Source organism: Ambystoma mexicanum, chromosome 1q, assembly GCF_040938575.1.
Source record: "Ambystoma mexicanum isolate Mex_15411 chromosome 1q, UKY_AmexF1_1, whole genome shotgun sequence".
Taxonomy (NCBI): domain Eukaryota; kingdom Metazoa; phylum Chordata; class Amphibia; order Caudata; family Ambystomatidae; genus Ambystoma; species Ambystoma mexicanum.
In genome coordinates, this window is record NC_090922.1 from 1,507,449,374 (window position 1) to 1,507,469,909 (window position 20,536).

The following is a 20,536-nucleotide window of genomic DNA, read 5'->3' on the forward strand; positions in this document are numbered from 1 at the left end:
TATTCCGACTACATGGGCTTCCTTCCAAGATCATATCTGACCGGGTCCTCAATACATTTCACAATTCTGGAAACACCTCTGTCAGGTACTAGAAATCCAACGTGCCCTCTCTTCAGGATATCACCCCCAAACCAACAGAGCCACAGAACGTGCAAATCAAACTCTGGAACAATATCTCCAATGTTTCGCCACCAAGGTCCAGGGTCTTACCACATGTTTTATGGTGTTGCAAACATCCTAGACTTGTGCTGCTCAAGGAAAAGGCTAGAGCCTTTGTCTGAGGTCCTGCAGTGCCTCTCTGCCAGCGTCTCCCTGACAAGTTATGACATTTTGAGGCTATATTGATGGCAGTTAGGCACTATACAATATAAACACATAATTATAGTTTGCACCCCTAGTCGAAACATGCGTGTCCATGCTAGGTACGAGCACCTCGTTTCACAGAGGGAGCTCCTGATTAATGGGACAAGCCTAACCGCCAAGAGCTGGTTTTAGGCTTCATGCATCAAATCCTTATTTCGACCTGTGCTGAACATAACTAGAATTTTCATTAACAGTTAAGTCATAAATCTAGTTAATTGCCCTTTTTATCATTCAGACATTGTAAAACTTTGTTTTCATTATCAACCTCAAACCTTTTTTTAAACATCAAACGAATAATTTGCACTCCACAGATTTATATTTTACTTTCAAACTAGAAACATATTTTGCGCAAGAAAGAATACATTTGTCAAAATCTCCTTGGGGTCCTCCTATTGTGCAGTTCTTACTGAGAAACAGGATAAATGGTGGAAGGCGAGATACACATCTGCTAACATTTGGTAGAAATGATATTTTCTGCTGTAACGGAAGAGATGAGAAGGAAGATTGCTTACCAGTACAGAGTGCTTGCCGTACTCTATCCACCGAAGCGTGGCAAAGTTGGTTGACTCGGCACAGTTAAATCCATGATTGAAGCCAGCATGGTATCCATAGGGAAAAGTGATCATGAACTCACCAGCCTCTTGTGTTACCTTAAACAAAGAACAAACAATAGAAGCATCAACACAGATGTTTCAATATCAGAGCAAGGATCATCTCCCTCCCTAGCAAAACAAGCACGCTCTTATTTAACAGAGTCAGGCCAGGCTTGGCAAAGGATTCTTTCTTTTCAAATCACAAATGGCATTATTTTCCCCAATTACTTTTAGGAATTATTTTCCACTGTTCTATGGTGAGGGGTGTGACAAGACCTATCCTAAGTGGAAGGATAGTTGGTCTACCAAGTAAGACCAAAACGCCCTCAATTAGTAACATAGCAGAAGTCTGCTTTAGGACGGAGAGTGCAGAAGCTAGCTACAACTAGGTCCAATAGAGTTCGCAAGAGAAAAAAGTACACAGACATACTGAAAAATATACACTTTTTGTTACAGTATTACACAAAGTAAGTAGCTCAAGTAAGTACTTTAAAACAGGCAATAGTTACACTCTCCCTCTTAAGAAAAGCCCCCACTCGATAATTTGGTTCTCTTTGCTTCCCTTTTTCATGAAATTACTGGAATCTCTGATAGAACCTCTTCTTTCATGTTTCTTCGAACACTCTTCTGAATACTTTTCAGTCCCAATTCCGCCGCGGGCAGGCTACTGAGAGTGTCCTGGTGTCGGAGCTCAATGATCTTACTATGCTACTTGACCGAGGTGGGGTGGGAGCACTGATATTGCTTGATCTATCCGTGGCTTTCAACATGGTTGACCACCCCATCCTCCTAACTCGCCTGGCTGCGACGGACCTCTCGGGGACTGCCCTGGATTGGATTTCCTGCTTTCTGATCGGGCCAGTCACTCTCCCTGCCTCCCTTTCTCTCCACTTCTCACCGCCTTTCCTGCCTTGTCCCCAATACTTTTTCACATCTATGTCCAGCCGCTGGTTGCTCTCATGCGGTCTTGGGGCTTCAGGTGCTTCACCTATGCTGACGACACCCAGATTCTGGTCTGGTTAGATCTTGATCAGACGGAGGTGTTGCAACGCTTGTGCAAGTGTCTGTCAGATGTGAAGCGCTGGATAGACAGCAAGTGGCTTAAGCTGAATGGGGATAAGACAGAGGTTCTGGTGGTGGCTTTGTCTCCTAAGGTCACTTCCTGGGCTCCATCTTTCTGGCCATCTGCTCTGGGGGACCCTCCCATCCCAGTGTCAACGGTCAGGAACTTGGGTGTCTACCTTTCCTCCTCCCTCACAATTGTCGGCACAGGTGAGTGCGGTCTGCAAGATAGCATTTTATTTTCTGAAGGTACTCCGTAAGATACTACCCTTCCTACCAGCTTCCTTACGTCCTCAGGTAATGGCCTCGGTTAGGCGCGTTTGTATGCAGTACCCTGACGTCCTGGCAATAGGAACCCAACCTTTGATGTAAGTCTGTACTACACAGGTTGGTAGACTGTCGAGCTGCCAGGCTGATCTCAAGAGGGCTCAATGTGAGCGGTAGGGGAGTTACACAGAGATTCACAGTGACAAGTATACAAATAAACACTTACACACAAGGTTTCTTGAATAAACACTTATTAATTTATCAGTCAGTTGGAATAAGCCTTCTTATTTATCAGCCAGTTGGAATAAGCCGCCTTCAGAAGAGAGCAATATAACGGTAACACTCAAATACACTTCAAAATACACACACTTAGGTGCTAAATCAGTAAAGACCCATTTGGGATGGCCCAGAGTCACAACCTACACCCTCAGATGACTTCAATAGCTATGGTACTGGGGACATTAATATCTTAAGTTGTCACCGAGTTGCCGCAGTCAGTGGCAGTCACCCTTTGCAGAGTCTTTCTGCTACCTTTGCTGCTTGGAGGAGGGGTTACTGAACTCTCAAAACCCACAGAAGGCCGCGAAGCGGCCGCAGGGTTGTCGCTGAGTTGCCGCAGTCAGTGGCAGGCACCCTTTGCAGAGTCTTTCTGCTACCTTTGCTGCTTGGAGAAGGGGTTACTGAACTCTCAAAACCCCAGAAGGCTGCGGAGTTGCCGCAGTCAGTGGCAGTCCGCGGCCGCCCGCGCCCCCAGCGCACTGCCTTAGCGACCCCGATATCTGCCTGCGACCAGATTACCATGCAAACAAACTCTTATTCGGAGTCAGGGCCTCGGCTCAGGAGTTCGCGCACAAAAAGCAAAGACAGCGGCTTGGAGAATCACTGCACCTTGAAAGCTCTAAACTCAAGGGGTAGCCGTTTCAAAGACACTAAACCCTCTCTCAACAATGAACGGCTGGCCCCTGTGCTCTGCCCTCGCCAAATGAGCACAGTCATGTTAGAAGAAGCAGCGGTTAACACAAGCTGCATTGAAAACATCAAAAACATGGAAAATATGAAGCCTGCACTACATTCAATCAAATCCCTCAAGTGAAACAACTGAAACTAAAATCATTGAAACCTTGTCCTTTGAACAGTTTTACATCGAGTGCCCCACCTCTAAATGAGAGCTTTGCCTCTAGGACTATATTGCACAACAAACTGCTCACGGACCTGGACCCTCTTATCAACTTAAGACCACCAGCCACTTTGACACTGACACTCGCCCAAACGGAGCCCCTCTCTGCATCTCCACCTTACCTCACACCTCTGGATTCCGCTGATCGCTTTGTCTTCGGGCGGTGGGATTCAGCAGGCACGCCCGGGCCGACGCCGGCATGGAGATGGCGGTCATGGGAGCCGGGGAGGCGCGCTGGCGGGGTGCCTGTGCCCCGTGCAGGCTTGCAAGGAGCCAGGTCCCGCTGCGATGGGGGAGCCTCTTGGGGCCGGGGAAGAGGTGCCGCAGGGGAACCCTCGTCCGGTCGTGAAGAGGGGGCGTGTCCAGAGGAAGGAATCAGGGCAGAGCCACCCGCTTCAACGCGTGATGAGGCGGATGACAGGCGGGCTGCTGCTGCGGCCCCGGCCCAAACTGAGTTGCAAGGCATTGGCTCCCAAAGTGAGAAGGATGAAGCGGAGTCGTGTGATCACTCAACACCACATCACGACATGCTGGAAACTACTGCAGAAATCTACCCGGTAAAAACGGGTTCAGATTTTAAAACGCCATCAATTGGCAGCTTGACGGACCCGGAGTCTTTAGTTAAGGAAGATTGCTCCTTCAACACTATGGAGCCCTTCGAATTGAATTCAACTTCTATAAAGTTTTTTGGAGAAATTCCAGATGCTACCCTGCTAAGGGCAATCAGCGAATGCACTGACCACTCTAAACAGGATCCAAGTAACATAGTTCTGCCGATAACATCTGGTCTTGTAAGGGACCCTGTTCATTTGGACCATTGAGAGGGATCCCAAAAAAACTAAAAATAAATCTTTCCGGAGAGACCAACAAATCCTGAAGCCTTCAAAACTTGAATTTACCTCAAATCGAATTTCAAAAACCAAAATGTCTAAAGATCAGAACACAAATAAACTACTGTGCCCTCTCACTTTCCTAGGCGAGATTACGAGATTTTTTCCCTTAAAGTCCGCTATTGAAAAAGCTAAAATATCAGACATTGAGCTCTTAGAAGGATCCCGGGTCGAGGGAGAACAAGCATTTGGAGTCACGAGCCAATCTCCACACGCACCTACTATCCCTCTAAACATCCCCGGTACCAATGTTAACGATAACTTTTTCAAGAAAAGATGGCACGTGGGCACTCCGACACAAAAAAGCGTTACCACAAAAAATTCTCCAACTTATCTTGTACCGGCACACTACTCCTTGCTCTCACCTGTTAGTGAAAAATAGGGCCATGGGGCAGTCCTTGATCAGCGTGCCAGACAACAGCAAGGAAAATCAAACGGTTGACTTGGCACACATCGAGGTGGGAGAAATTGATGAAGCAAAGTCATTAAACTTCAATAAGGATCACGATAGGGATTCCTTGAATGAAGCACCAGCATCCTTAATGCCTCTAACAGGAGCAGGGGACCCTGAACGGCTGCCAAACAGGACTCCAACTCATGGAAAACACCCTGCATTGTCCCTCTTTGAGGTACTGAGAGGCAAACAAAGTCAAAAATGAGCATCAGGGAGCTGCTGAACCTGGAACATCACATAGAAAAATTGATCTTTTCTTCATAATGTCCACGCTAACAATAGCATTGGCTCCCTTCACTAAGCTGTACGAAGCCATAAATTACACCTTGAAGGACCAATTAACAATGATCGCTTACACTCAAACCAGACCGAACTTCTTAGAAGGTTATATAACAGCAAAAGAGACGGAGAGAGCATCTGTGCTTACCCACTCTGTTCAAACACAAACAATTCCCAACATCGAATGGGAAACGGTCCAGACACAAACGGACCCTCCAACTCAGGAACCTTTTGCCTTCTCTACAATGGCTCAGTCACAGGCTCGGGACAAAGCAGTGCTTCCAGCTATGGGGACCACGGTGTGTCCTTCAACAAATCCTGTCCACACGACTACGCAAGATCAAGTAAGAAAAGTAATCACTCGAAACAAGGAGCGAATACAAACAAAGACAAGAAAAAGAATGGACAACAAACTTCAAACTTGAAACTGAAGTTTGAAACACACTTTTTCACGCCCAAGGGAAAAAAATGGCTGTTCAATACAACTGGCTGACCTTAGCATTGAAGTGCTTCCAGATATACCAACCAAAGGGAAATCAAATCAGCAAGTCCCTATGAAATCCACTAAACAACCAGTTCTTAACCTTGGGTCCAATGGTAAGGATCTGCACCATTCAAACTGGCTGGGGCTGTCCCATCATGGACAGACTCTGGCCACAACATCTGCCCAGCAACAGACACTTTGGCCAGGCAGTGAATTTGGGTCAGACAGATCCAGCCTCCAAATCTGGGCACAAACAAATACAGCCACTTTGCCAGGGAAAGCTGAGACTTTGCTTAAGAAAATGTCTACTATACTACACTATACAACTATACAAGGCAAATCGCCCCGAGAGGGCAGGAAGAAGTTGTTGGGATGGAAATGAGTACATCGCACCCCCCTAAGGGCTTTCAGGTGTGGCAAATCCACTATGAGATAGTATATAAGGGGGGAGTGATGTTAGGGAGAATTCTCTGTTTAGGCTGAATTTCCTAACCTAGTGAGTCCCCGAGCAGCTTTGCTGGATTTCTGGAGTTTGTTTTTTCCATCCTGCCAAGAGTGAGACTCTTTCTCCCACTCTTGGATATGTATGTGTGTAATTCCTTTGAATGTCAATGTGTTCGATGGGCTATGGGGTCTTTTACTCCATAGGGTCTCATATGTTTTTCTATGTGTGTTACACCGCACCCTACGTGCCGTAGCACTGGGGCGTCCTAGCGGACCCCCACCATAGACTCCATACCCGGGGACGGACTACCGTCTCCCCGGGCATGTAAAGTCACCATTGGCTTTACTAGACCTAAATTTACTAACATAACTAGTACAAACCATCTTATTGTGGACGTACTAGTAGGGGTAATTCGATTACTCCTGGATCTGTTATTCGAGGGGGCACTGTCCCGTCCTCCCTCGTCGAGTTTTGGCTGGTGGCAGTGGAAACTACTTGTTATGTTCAACCCTGAACATAACCCTATGGGATTCGTCCCATTGTTGGAGATTGATACTTTTTCTTGTTAATCTCTAACGTACCACCGGTCTACTTATCTTAAATAAGTTTATCGGATGGTATTTTCTGCCAGAACTCGGTTTGAAAAATGGCGTCTGTTCTCGTCTCTGTGACTCCTAAACCAAAGGTTGAGCCCTTTGTTCCACTTTTGGCGGGCCTCTGTACAGAGACCCTCCAAAGTGGTGCCATTCTGTCTGGGTTACCACAGGGGTGTGGGAGGGGGTTTAGGCACCCTGGCCCGAGTTGCCTTGCCAACTCCGGTCACACTCTGGAGTGATTGGCCCAAGTGGTGAGCCTCCCCGCTCACCACTTAGCGTGTGTTGATTGACAGCTAGGCTGAATGAATGGGAGTTTTCTGCATAAAAGCAGGGCTTTTGGGACTGGATCTTCAGAAGTCGCCACAGGACCTAAGAATCCGACGAGGGTAACGCTGAGCCGACCTGCACGACGACACCTCCGGTGGAGCCCTGCGGAACCGACTCACCACTTCCCGACGACAGAGGAGCTCCCTGCCGGAGAGTCTCTTCCCCCGACTGGTGGGAACAACCAGTCCCCTTTGCTTTTTATTCGCCTCAGGACGCAGTGGTCGAATTGCCCGTGCAGAGCACCTCGGCAACCGGATAGCCACTACCCCTGTACCGCAACCAAAATGTGCTGCCTTGTGACGGAGCACTCCGCGGCTGGTCTCTTCCCTGGTGGTGCACCGGACTTCACTTTTCTTCGACGACGAGATCATCTCTACTCTTGACAAAGACCCGACGTGCATCCACCACCAGGAACAACTGCCCCCGCCGGAGCTGTCTCTCCACAAATAAGGTACCGTGTCCGCCTGGCTTCCCTTTCGATCGGTTTGAGTGAGGTGTCTTAATCCTCTCCTTTCCGTTGGGTCGCCTCCAAGCTTTATCACGTATTGTTCTGAACTGGTTCAAACTGCCGATAACAATTTGCTACACAGTCTCGAACGCATCTCCACTAGAGACTTTTTGGGACAAATCGCCTTGCCTCTCTCCGAGTGGGCCTGGCCTCTGAACTTTATGATCTATTGTGGTTCTTGCCTTCTTGCCCTGCATTTTTCCCGTGAAGTATTGAACCGTGTTGAATTCATAACCTGCTTATTTTTCTCTCCCGTCCTAACTAATATTAGAGTGCCATCTAGGTTGAGGCACAGACCTCTGTCTGTAAATAAGTGGTGCCGGTAGAACCTAGACTGGTCGAAATATTGCTAGGGGGATTGATCGTTTCTTCTTCATAGAGTAATTGTATGTGATTTGTTTGCCGTGATAGTGCCATAGTGTTTTTGATAGATGTTTTGTTATAAATAAATCCCTTAATATCTTTACACTGAGCCTCGTTGCGTGTTTGCTTGTCTTACTGTGAAGAATTGCCCTATCTTGTATACTCCACATACTGCTCAACTCTTCTTGAGGGAAGTCTGACTGCTCAGCCACAGCTACCAAGTGAATCTGTGTGGTACAGACTGCTACCAAGTGGGTTTACTGCCAAACACCTGTAGTCCTAAATCTTTTGCAGTGGTCCCAGAGGGAACTGCACAGGTTTCCGCCTAACAAGTGAACCACGCTATGGAACTCTCTGCGAAAGCAACACATCGCCAACAGTAGACGTGTGGTGGTAGGATACACATAGAAAGAAATACCATTTTGTAGTTATGACGAAAAGCACAGGCTTGCACGACTGCACTGCATCAGCCGGGCTCCATTGAAAGATTTCACTAGGCCCAACATCTTTAAGGCAGAATGAATCCGTGCAGCCAGTTCTCACGAAAGTCCACTTCCCCCATGTCCCTAAGAGTTGGTGAGAATTCTCAGAAATGTGCTAATTCCCTTCTACCTTAGAGACCCCCAGCACTTTTTTGCTTGACTTTAGGACTTTTAATTTCTAACCTGGAGAGAGTGAGACTTTTTTCCCCACTCTCTTGTGTATTTTTCTGTGATTTGGACTCTGTTTCTTTTGGTTGTGGCGTCTGACAAACTCCATGGGCATCATCTTTACATTGTGACACACAGCACCTTCAGTGCAGTGGCACAGGTGAATCATTTCCCAAAGGTTTAAATGCCTTCTCTTGGTGAAACTACTGTTTCCAAGAGCAGTGAAGTGAAACGGATTTGCATACGTTTTTTAACTTACTAGAGCCAGCACACACCATCTTACAATAGGGTGCTGGAGGGGTTACTTAGTATCCCCTTTGTCTAGTTTCTCATGTAACATTTTTCTGTTACCATTTCTACAATTAATGGCTGGTGGCAGTGCTTTACTTTTTACTACCATTGTGTGTTTTAATCAACTGCAAAGTAAGCCCGTCTGTACATCCTCTCGGAGCTGGCTGCATTTCCACTGCTGCTGCTGCTGGAACCGAAGTGCCAGGGAGAGGAACACCAGATTGTGTGCGTTGCTTTTAAGTCGGACCTGAGCGCGAGGAAGATCCTGCAGACTTCCCTGAAGCAGGACTGATCAAGCCTGAGCCATCTCAACAGAGTGCTGGACCCCAGATGCGAGGAAAGTTCCAGAGTGGTATCCGAGAACCACAGTGTTGCTATTTTCTGTCAGACACGAGGAGCTGAAACGCTGAAGTGCCACTGAATTAAATTTGCCCTTTGCTGTCACTGACCATCCCGATGTGTTGCAGGAGTCCCCAGAAGTACTCCCTCGTGTCCCCAAGACTGAGGCACAGGAACAAAAGGATCTGCAGAGCCACACAGGAACAGAAGCCAGCTGGAACCATTTCTTCTAACCAAAGGTACTGTACAGTGTAAGAGAACTTACCTCTTGTCTTGTATCCTTACTTGTTCTCAGTTGAGACTTTTCTTGGTTTGTCATGTAGACTTGCTTGCATCTTCTACCACCCCACAAGCCTCCGAGCTTGTGGCCCTACATTGATTAAAACATTGTGCAAGACTTTGACTTACCTACAAGAAGTGCTTCAGCTCACCTAGACTTTTGCCCAATTGACATTGGCTGACCTGGCTCCCTGAATGACTCTTCTCTCCTCTGATTGTGTGTTGGTACCTTCCTTCCAGGAAAGGGTTTGTTTTATTTATTTATATAGTGCTCCAGACCCAGAGGTAAAAGGGCGCGTCGGTACAAGGTTACATAGTACATTATATACAGTTTACAGATATACATGTTTGTAAGTAAAGAGCACAATTCCAGTATGGGCAATATCAGACATAGTAGAGAGAAGATGGTAAATGCTCGATTTTGTTCAGTAACCAACTAATGACCTGTTTCCTAAATGACTGAAAGGACTCAATAGATTTGATGTTGAGTGGTAAGGTGTTCCAAAGTTGGGAGGCAAGGACCATGAAGCGGGATCCTCCAACTCTCTTTAAGGTGAATCTGGGCACCATTAGGCATAATAATGTGTTTGAGGACCTAGTTTATTTATTTTATTTATTTTTACATTTGTATAGCGCACTGCAGCCAGAAGGCATTGAGGCGCTTTTACAGGAAGTGTGCATAGTCAAGATTGCAGTTACAGACTGTGATTGCTTGGTTACGAAGATGAAATATACATGGTAACATTACGGTCACACTGTGGTTACTTGGTTACAAAGTGGAGGATCAAAGGTGCTGAAATGTAAAATTCAATACAATTAGGTGAAGTTGAGTGTGCACCGATGTTAACCGATCAGACAAATAGCCTGGTTTTGATGGCTTTGCGGAAGGCTAGGTGAGAGTCAATTCTCCTGAGGTGCGTGGGTAGGGCGTTCCAGTGTGTGGCAGCCATGGTTGGGAAGCTGGAGCCACCTGCACGCACTCTGCTGGTTTTGGGCATGGAGATCTGGTTAGTGTAGGCCAGTCTGGACGGCCTAGAAGGGGTAGGCTTGGATATGCGTTGAGCCAGGTAGGGGGTTGCAAGATCATGGAGGCATTTGTGCGTGAGGGAAAGGATTTTAAAGATGATCCTCTCCTTCACGGGTAGCCAGTGGACCTGTCTTCTGAGGTCGGAAATGTGGTCCTTTTTTGAGAATCCAGTGGCAGCCCTGAGGGCGGTGTTCTGAACTAGTTGGAGTTTAGCAATGTTTTTGCCATAGGTCCCACCAAGGAGAGCGTTGCAATAGTCCAGTCTTTAACCAATCAAAGCCCTAGCAATGGTAAATTCTGGCCACAGATTTCAAGGTGAATTTGTTGGTGAGATAAGGAGGGGCTAGATGGAATAAGGCTTTTTATGTGAGACATGGTTTTTAGGTCGATTTTTTGTTGTATTGAGAGCCATTTGCACGATTTTCTGGTGGAAGAGATGTGCTCTCGCCTGGGGATGTTTAATGCTGCTCGTAACGCATTGTTTTGGAGTACCTGTAGTGTGTTAATTTTAGACTGGTTTGGCCTAGGTATAGACTGTTACAGTAGTCCATTTTGGACTGTATAAGAGCCCTGATCAACGTGAGGCAGCTATTAGAGGACAAGAAAGGTCTGCAGGCCCTGATCAGTTTACACGTGTAGGCAGTGGCTGAAGCAGTCATCTTAATTTGTTTGTAGAGGTTAGTGTTGGCATCAAGATAAAATCCCAAGGGTTTTCACACTTTTGACAATGGGAATAGTGTTACCATCGATGATGATGCTATTGTAGTTGGGGGTGAGTTTCAATAGGTTATTGGGTGAACCGATGAGAAGTTCCGTTTTTTTCATCATTCAGGCATAGGCCGTGTGTGGCCATCCATGCCTGAATGATGGTAAAGATTTGTTAATCCGGATGACGTTAGCATTGAAGTTAACTGAAAGGGTAAGGAGTATCTGTGTGTCATCTGCATAATTGGTGTAGGTGACACCCAGATGGTCCAGTTTGTCAAAGACTACTTACTTTGCATTGGGGGTTCAAAAGCACTTACCTGCTTAAGAATATTTGTGCACGTTCCGGAGACCCAAATCCCCCTACCTAGCTGGAATGACTCTGGGACACGGTTTTGCGTGTGCCTGAACTGCTGGGGAACACGGTGTCCCAAGGAGAAATGTAATAAAGCCACTGTGAAAGAGATATAGGCGAAAAAGCAGGAGCCCAGACAAAATGGCGGACCGACATTCGGAGGACTGCCAGTCCGCCTCCGGCGCCGTACGGAGCCTAGCAGCAGTCAGCCCGCTGCGACCCCGACACCAGGAGAAGCGGACCACCTGGCACGGCTGGTGTGGGCGGGAGTACTGCCATACTTCGGGATGGTAGCCGGTGCAGCCCGTTGGGTGACCCTCCCCCCCCATCCTCACAGACTGGAGAACTGCGGAGGGGCTTTGAAGAGGGGTGACCGAGAAGAAGAGGGTAAGGTGGCGCTGGGGGGCGGCAAAGAGGGACACACAAGCCGCAGGTGCTCTGCCTGCTAGATCACGACCCAGCAGCGGCCCGCACACCCAAAAGAAACCTGGTATGCTCAGTGCAGAGCAGGCTGCGTAATGCCAGTGCGCTCTGCTGCAGACCGTAGTGGAGTGGAGCCCGGGCTGGTGGACGCCGCAGAGCGAGGACAGCTATCCGATCCGTAGCCGGCAGGGGAAGAGGCCTTTTCGCCTAGCATGGGATACAGAGGAGAGGGCCCACACAGACAGATATTTTCCAACAAGTGGTAATGCACAGGCAGAAAAGTACAGTGGATGGTGGGAACCTTGGGTGCTCACAGAGAGCCGGCATGGGAGGAAGTGGTGGCAAGCTCCCAGAACACTTCAGTAGCACTCCTAAACAGGCAACACATATATGAAGCGGTCTAGGAGGAGAAAAGATCACATGACATTGAAGCATGACTATACTGGGCAGCTGAAGGGATAAAAGCAGTCAGTGGACATAAGGGAGGACCCCTGTGTGGGCGTGTTCCCCCCAGCAGCGGACAACCACTGGGGCACAGAAGACAAACGCTAACCCCAACAACGTGAGCGAACCCCACAACCAGCAACTACTCAACAGCCTAACAAAGCCCACGAAAGAGGGCAGAGCCACGGAGCGTAGTAGGACAAGCAGTCAATGGGCCCGACATTGGCAGGGAGCTCCAAGTCACGCAGGGGAGTGAAGAGACAATAAGAGTTGCCCCCGAGAGCGAAACAGCTAAAAGCCAGCCTTGTGGATTCAAGTAAATGGCAACAAGTGCTGCTATTGCCGGAGCTGCCCGTGAGTGGATAGGAGGCCCCGTGGAACTACTCTGGTGACGGTCCTGCTTGGAGAGATAACTGGAGATCGAGTGGGCCCCAACCATCGTGGGATTGCTCGGGTTGATTCTCAAGCGGTTACACGGCTTAAGAGGGACTGTTTAACAGGTATCAATAAGGTGCCTCAATCAAGACACAGCAGCCGGGAGCTCGAGGTGATCTGAACACCATCTGCATGGAGTAAGCGAGAAAAGAGTGGCACTCAACAACGGGGCAGAAGGCAGGGGCGGCTCTTCACCCGCTGAAACTGGCAAAATGTCCAAGCAAACGGCGAAATCTAAAAGCATTGGGTCGGGAGATATCAAGACCCTGATACAATCTGCTGGGACGCAGAAACGCAACCAACTGTAAGCATTAGCCCAGATTCACTCCCCTCCTCTGGAGGACTTAGGAGAGGTCACTGACCCGCCAATTCGAAAATCAGACTTCCTAGCAATGTTGCAGGAGCTGAAAAAGGACATCAAAGATAGTGCAGTAGACTTAGCCAAGTCCATCGCGGATCTCAACAAAGAAGTGGTGGCGGTAGAGAGATGGGTCGATGAGATGGAGACCGAACAGGGTCAAGTGCAAGAGGAGCAAACAAAAAGGATACAGGAACTCGAACAACAAACGGAGCGGGTTCAAGACGAGAACCGAGAACAGATCCAGGCCAAACAATATACGAATCCGGTGGATTCCGAAATCAGTGGCAGACGTCGATCTGCAACAATATGTGATAGATCTGGTCATGCGAATCCTGGGCCCGGAGGACGACGGGGACATTGATCTAGACAGGACGCATAGGGTCTGCTCCACCTTCCAGCTCAATAAAAACCTGATTCCAGATGTATTGACCCGGATACATCTATTCCAACTGAAAGAAACCATTATGCGAGTCGCCCGGGAAAAAGAACCCATAAGCTTTTGATCCACACCCATTCATCTATATCTTGCTCAAGCTACTCTGTACAAGAGGAATTGGTTGAGGGTCGTCACAGTCTGGCTGAGAAGCAGGAAGGTGCGCTATTGGTTGGTGTTCCCGACAGGTCTGCGCTTTGAATGGAAGGCTCAGAGGTACACAATCACAAGGGAGGAGGACATGGGGGAACTTTTGAGGGAGGAAGACGGCAGTGAAGGCAATGGTAATGAGAGGTTGCCACGAGGAAGCAAGGCAAGGGAAGACAGAACCGAGAAGGAACAATGGACACCTGTGCGCCCCCGCCCAAGTGGTAGCAAAAAGGAACTTAAAAATGTGGTCCCTGTGTGACCGTTAGTTGCAGCGGTAAAAGCTGGGTTCAACTGGCGAAATCAGAGGCCTAGATATTGAAAAGACTCTTCACCTCTTATGCGTAGCCCATGGGGGCGCGGGGCAGGTGTACAGCAGCCTTACAAGGCATGAATGGGAGGGGTGGGAGGTGAGGAGGGGTGAGAGGTGAGGGGGGGAACCAGACCCTAAATTTCCCAGGGGATAATAAACCTGGTGATTCCTTTTGGCTTGCCATGGGGACTGTTTACGTTGAAGTTCAATGGAGAATTGTAAGTTGGGGAGTTGGGGCATGGTGGGACGGTGCAGTGAGAAGACATGCTATTTGGTTGGAGGCTATATACAGTACATATGAGATTCCTAGAAGGGCGTATGTGCTGGAAAGCATTAAGATGGGTACAGTGTTACGGTACAATAATGGCTGATTTAACCTTTGTTACATTAAAGGTCCAGGGTCTAAATTCCCCAATTAAAAGGAAATCCATAATAAACCGGCTTTGGGATATGCAGGCCTCGGTGGTATGGATGCAGGAAACACCTGTTTCCGGAGGATGTACATAGGCTAAGGCACAGGGCCTTCCCCATGCAATATTTTGCCTATAGTGGGACCAAAAAACAGGGGGTGGGCATCTTACTAGCTAAGGAGATACATTTTGAGAAGCAATTTATAAAGAAGGATCCGCAGGGCCGCTATCTGGTGCTGAGAGGGGTACTGATAGGTCAGCAGGTCACGTTGGTAGCGATCTACGCCACCAACGAAAAGCAGAATTGTTTTTTACAGAGTCTGTTGCCCAAAATTGCAAAGTGGGTGGTGGGCAGATCTTGATTGGGGGCGTTTTCAACGGTGTAATGGACTTCGTGATGGATAAAACCCTTCCTGCTACTTCTAGCAAGTACATGTTCCGACAGGCCCTGGCAAGATTCATTAGGGAATTACACTTAAAAGAAACATGGTGTTTTTTCCGCCCGCAGGAAAAAGCATACACTCACTATTCAGCAGTGCACAGGGGCTATTCCCGGATTGATATGCTGCTCATTTCAGACACTCTGGTCCCACAAGTCACGGGATTGGAAATTGGGGTGCAGTATCTATCGGATCACGCTCCTTTCTCCCTAAAGTCGGAGCCACTTACCGATGGCAGCAGACCCGTAAACCATGGGGTCTAAATGAGGTGATTCTGATAGACTTAGCCCTTAGAACAGGTATAGAGCAGGCCTTGAGAAATTAACTTTCAAGAAAACACCACACAGGCGGTAGACAGGGCCACTATCTGGGATGCTAGTAAAGCGGTAGTACGAGGTGAGTTTATTGCTCACACGGCGAATTACGTTAAGAGAAGGTGAAGCGGGACCTGGAGGCCAAAGTAACAATAGCCGAGGCGGAGTATAAAGACAAAAGGTACACAAAAAGCATGGCAGGAACTAAAAAAAAGTAAGGGCGGCCTTAGAGACGCATCTGGCTGACGAGGCTGCACAACCTCTTGTGTAAACTAAACAGTCTTATTACATGAATGGGGACAAGGCCAATCGATTACTTGCAGCCAAATTGAGACAGCAGAAACTTCGGAATTGTATAGTTCAACTTTAAAGTCTGGGAGGGGACCTGGTAAGGGGGAGGGGGGGGAATGAAATGGAGAAAGTCATGCACTCATATTATACAGATAACCTGAAAGGGGAAGACCTGGAGTGAACAGCGCAGGTAGCATTCCTAAGCCGGGTGACCTTGCCACAAATTAGCGAATTGGACAGTCAAATACTGGAAGCACCCATATCTGAGGAAGGGACATTGAAGGGACATAAATACCCAGGTCTGGATGGGCTAAGTAAGACGTATTATAAGACATTTAGGACTATCCTAGTGGTTCCCTTAATAAAATTATTCAACCACATTTGGGACACAGGGCGATCCTCTGGAGACATGGGCCCGCTGACCACGGTATTACTACTAAAGCCGGACAGGGATCCGATAGACTGTGCTAGCTATCGCCCCATCTCGTTTTTAAATGCGGATGCAAAAATCTACTCCACAGTCCTGGCCCGAAGACTGCCAAGAGTCCTCCCAAAGATAATTCATCCGGACCAAGCAGGTTTTGTGAAAACACCTGCGGCACACCTACGACAATATTCGCAGAGCCATAGACATGATAGAATGGGGACGAAGAACGGGGCAGTGGTTCTCAGTGCAGGTGTTGGACGCCACCAGAGCCTTTGACAGCCTACATTGGGGATTTCTACAACTGACCCTCGAAAGGTTTGGGTGCGGGTCAATTTTGACCCGCATGATGGCCAATTTTGTGAATCCATCTACACGGCTAATGATCAATGGGCGGCTCACAGATAGTATCTCCATCCGGAAGGGCACGAGGCAGGGATGCCCGTTGTCGCCACCGACTTTCGCTATGGCCATGGAGCCGTTGGCGCAGAGGGCCTGAGATGATCAGGGAATCCAAGGGGTAGAGGTGGGCGCTAGCGGGCCCCAGAAGGTAGCTCTTTATGCGGACGATGTCCTCATGTTCCTGAAAGACACGATACACTCACTCCCAAATGCCATAGAGCTGCTGGACGGGTTTGCGAGGGCCTCGGCGTTCCATTTCAATTACTCTAAATCCAAAGCGCTTAACATCACTGAGGGGACTGAGCAAGTGTTAGAATGGGAAAGCCGGTATCTATTTAGGAGTACATTTAACCTCTACTCATGAGAGATTATATGGGGTCTAATATCCCGGACCTATTGAAATCATTGGCGGGAGATCTTAAACGATGGGACATGCAGGAGCTATCATGGCTTGCACGGATAACAGCAGTTAAAATGACCCTGCTCCCTAGGTTCTTTTATGTGACGGGCGCCCTCCCAATACGAATCCCAGGCCCAGCAATTAAAAAACTACAGAGTGAGGTAATGTCCTTCATTTTGAGGGGGAAGAAACCAACGGTCCCCAAGAAAGTTCTATTTAGACCACAAGCTCTGGGAGGGTTGGGGGTGCCTGAACTTTGCAGGTATTTATGGGCAGCACAGGTGGCACCTATGTTGCAATGGTCACCCAGAGAAAACCAGAATCGATGAGCAGCCCTTGAAAGGGAAGCAACCAAGACACCCCTGGAAAGCCTTAGTTTTCTTGCAGCGCGGCATAGAGGCAAATGAGGCATATTACTGGAGACAACCAAGGCCACTCTATGGTATTGGGACAAAGCATTAAGGGGGAGAAGGGTTAAGGTGGGGGGAGGTCCTCTCACACCGGTTGCCCATAACCCAGACTTCACACCAGGGATGCAGCCTGACTTTTGGGCACATTGGGAGATCTCTACGCAGAAGGGTCACCCCTAACTTTTGGAAGCTGCAAAGCCAAATTTGACATAACAGAGAGCGAACGCTTCCATTATATCCAACTTAGACACTGGATTACTAACACAAAAGTCCGGGCGGTAGCAACCCGGGACCCAATTGGGTTGGAATTTTAAGGTCCAGGAGGGTCAACCTAACAAAGGGGTATCGAGACTGTATCGCCTCATGGGGGTGGCGGACCCGGAAGAAACTCTTCTGTACATGCAAAGATGGGAGGTAGATGTGGGGAAACCAATCACTGGGGAGAAATGGGGTCGCATATGGCATAGAGCCGTCAAAAGCTCCAAATGCATTTCAATCAAAGAGGCGGCCTACAAGCTATGTCTGCGGTGGTATAGGACGCCACTGCGTATGCATTCTATCACCCCAGACTACCCCATGTCATGCTGGAGGGACTGAGGATAACACAGGGATCTAATACATATGTGGTGGACCTGCCCAGTGGCAGAGACTTACTGGAAGGAGATCTTGAGCCATATTAAGGAGATAACTGGGACCCAACTGCCCTCTGACCCAGTGGTAGTTTTACTGGGAGAGGCAGTTGAAGGGAGTTATGCGAACTCTGGGAACAGAGCTAGCCTTATTACCCACATGCTGAGCGCGGCTAGAATCATTTTGGCACAGGCATGGAAGAACAAACAAGGGCCGGTAGTAGCTATGTGGTGGGTGAGGCTATGGGGAGTGATGGCCATGGAAAAGGTGACGGCAATAGCTTACGGCTTCTACTCGAAGTATCAGAATACTTGGATGCCATTGCATAAGTTCATGGATGAAAAGGAGCAGATGTATTTCAAGCCCAAGATGTTCCACAGGGTTTCCATTCTTTGATTGTGCGAGCCTTAAGTTGAGAGGGTGACCCAGCTCGTGGAACCCCCAGAGATGCCGAAATGAGATGCTGTATCCCACCCAAATGTTGGAAAGTGATGTTGGGGTCGAAGGGGGAGTTACAACAGTTGAAACTCATGAGCAAACTGAACTTAAAGACAGGGGCGAATAAGGGGGAGGCCATGGATAATGTTATTGTGTGTTGCCCCCTAATGCATGCATGCATGCTTGTAATCTATGCTCTTGAGAAATTAAATAAAGTTGGTAAAAAAAAAAAGAATATTTGTGCAAGCTCTTGCCTTAATGTCCACAGTGACCTAGCTATTTAAGTCACCTGAGGGTGTAGGAAGTGTGTGTGCCATCCCAAATGGGTATTTGCTGATTTAGAGAAACTAAGAGTGTGTATTTTGGAGTGTTACTATTATATTGCCCCTTCTGAAGAAGGCCTATTCAAATTGAATGTTAAATAAATTAATAATTGTTTAATCAAGAAACTTATATGCAAGTGTTTAATTGGATATGTATCACTGTGAATCTCTGTGTACCACCCTACTGCTCACATTGACCCCTATTGAGATAACCCTGGCTGCTCAGCCACACTACCAATCTGTGTAGTACAGACTTGTATCAAAGGTTGGGTTCCTATTGCCAGGAAGTCAAGCTTGTTGTAGTGCACCCAAGGGGTACTGCACCAAATCTTGCCTAACAGTAAGTAAAGTCAATTTCACTTAACTGCTCTTGGAAACAGTAGTCATCCAAGAGAAGGTTTTTAAACATTGGCAGGGATCCAAAGGATTTCCCTGTGAAACTGCACTGAAGGTGCGGTGTGACAAAATGTAAAAAGATTATGCCTATGGAGTTTGTCAGACTTCAAAACCAAAAGAAACACAGAGTTCAAATCAAAGAAAAATACATGTGAGAGTGGGAAAAAGGTCTCACTCTCTCCAGGATAAAAATCAAAAGTCCAGCAAAGTAGCTGGGGTCTCTAAGGTAGAAGGGAATTAGCACATATCTGAGAATTCTCCCTAACATTCCCTTTGTTTGTTCTGTTTTTGGCGGGGTTCAGCAGCCTGCCTCTGGCTCCAGCGTGTCCGTCAGGGCAGAAAGCGATTGAGGTTCCCGAAATTCCCTGTGCTTAGTCTCCTTTGTTACAGGAATGCACATAAAGGTGATTGGCCGGCCGGGTGTCCTTGGAGGACAGCCACCCTGCTGTGAGAGGGACAGCTAGGCTGCATATGAAAGGGAGAGACTTGCATAAAAGACGAGGTCATTTGCAAGGAAGGCAGAGTCGACCACTAGACGAAGGAATCCGAAGAAGAACTTGGAAGAGAAGCTTGCCGCAACTCCTGGACCGTTGGTTTTCCCGGTGAAGCCCTGCTGCAGTCCCGAAGCTCCGAATTTGCCTAGACTAGAGAAGTCTTGCAAAGAACGACTTCTACCCTTGGGTTAGTGGGACCAATCGACCCCAAGATAAACTCAAATGGAAATCTTCTCTCTGCTGGCTGTACTTCCATTGCTGCTGCAGGATCCGAGTGCCAGGAACACCAGAATCAAGTGCATCGTTTTTAAGTCGGACCCGCGCTCCAGCACGATCCTCCGGACTCCCTCATAGCCGGAATAACCAAGCCTGAGCCACCTCAACAGAGTGCTGGACCCCAGAAGCAAGGTAAGCCCACAAGGTATCCGAGAACCGCAGTGGTGCAATTCGCGAGAAGCTGAAACCGCAAAGTCCCGCTTATCTGAACTTTGCCCATTGCTGCCGCCGACCTTCGAATCGTAGTGCAGGAGTCCCCAGACGTCCTCCCTCTTGTCGCCATGACTGAAGCCCAGGAACAACAGGATCTGCCATACTACACCAGGAACAGAAGCCAGCTGGAACCAATTTCTTCAGAACTAAGGTACTGTGAGCTAAGGGGTACTTACCTCTTGTTGTGTAGCTTGCTAGCTCTCAGTTGAGACTTGCATTTGCTGACTTTTGCAGAGCTGCTTGCAGATTTGCCCATCACAAGCCTCACAGTTTGTGGCCCAACAGTGATTTATTTTTCTACAAAACTCTCTAACATTGTGCAATACTTTTTACTTACCTTCAAGAACTGCCTCAGCTCCCCTAGATTTTGCTCAATTGACATTGGCTGTCCTAGCTCCCTGAAGACTCTTCTAACCTCTGACTTTGTGTTTAGATCTGTTCCTCCAAAAAGTCATACATACCTTACTTGTATAGCTGGAAAAGGGTAAATCTACATTGCATTGGAGGGTTGAGGGGGGGTGGGCTTTAGGGGCGTGTATTGCACTCGATGTACCGGTGATATATCAATGCCCACAGTGTCCTAGTTATTGAAATCACCTCAGGGTATAGGAAGTGTCTGTGTGGAATCCCAAATGGGTATCTACTGATTTACTGAAACTGAGAGT

The 20,536-nt window shown here is 48.0% G+C and overlaps 1 protein-coding gene across 1 annotated transcript in view; it reads right to left on the reverse strand.

The window, feature by feature from the left end:
- KDM4A (lysine demethylase 4A) overlaps positions 1 to 20,536 on the reverse strand; it is a 1,237,605-nt gene that overhangs the window by 954,789 nt on the left and 262,280 nt on the right. Inside the window, exon 8 of the mRNA XM_069642410.1 lies at positions 876 to 1,013. Coding sequence (XP_069498511.1) covers positions 876 to 1,013 — 138 coding nt within the window. The remainder of the gene's footprint in view (positions 1 to 875; positions 1,014 to 20,536) is intronic.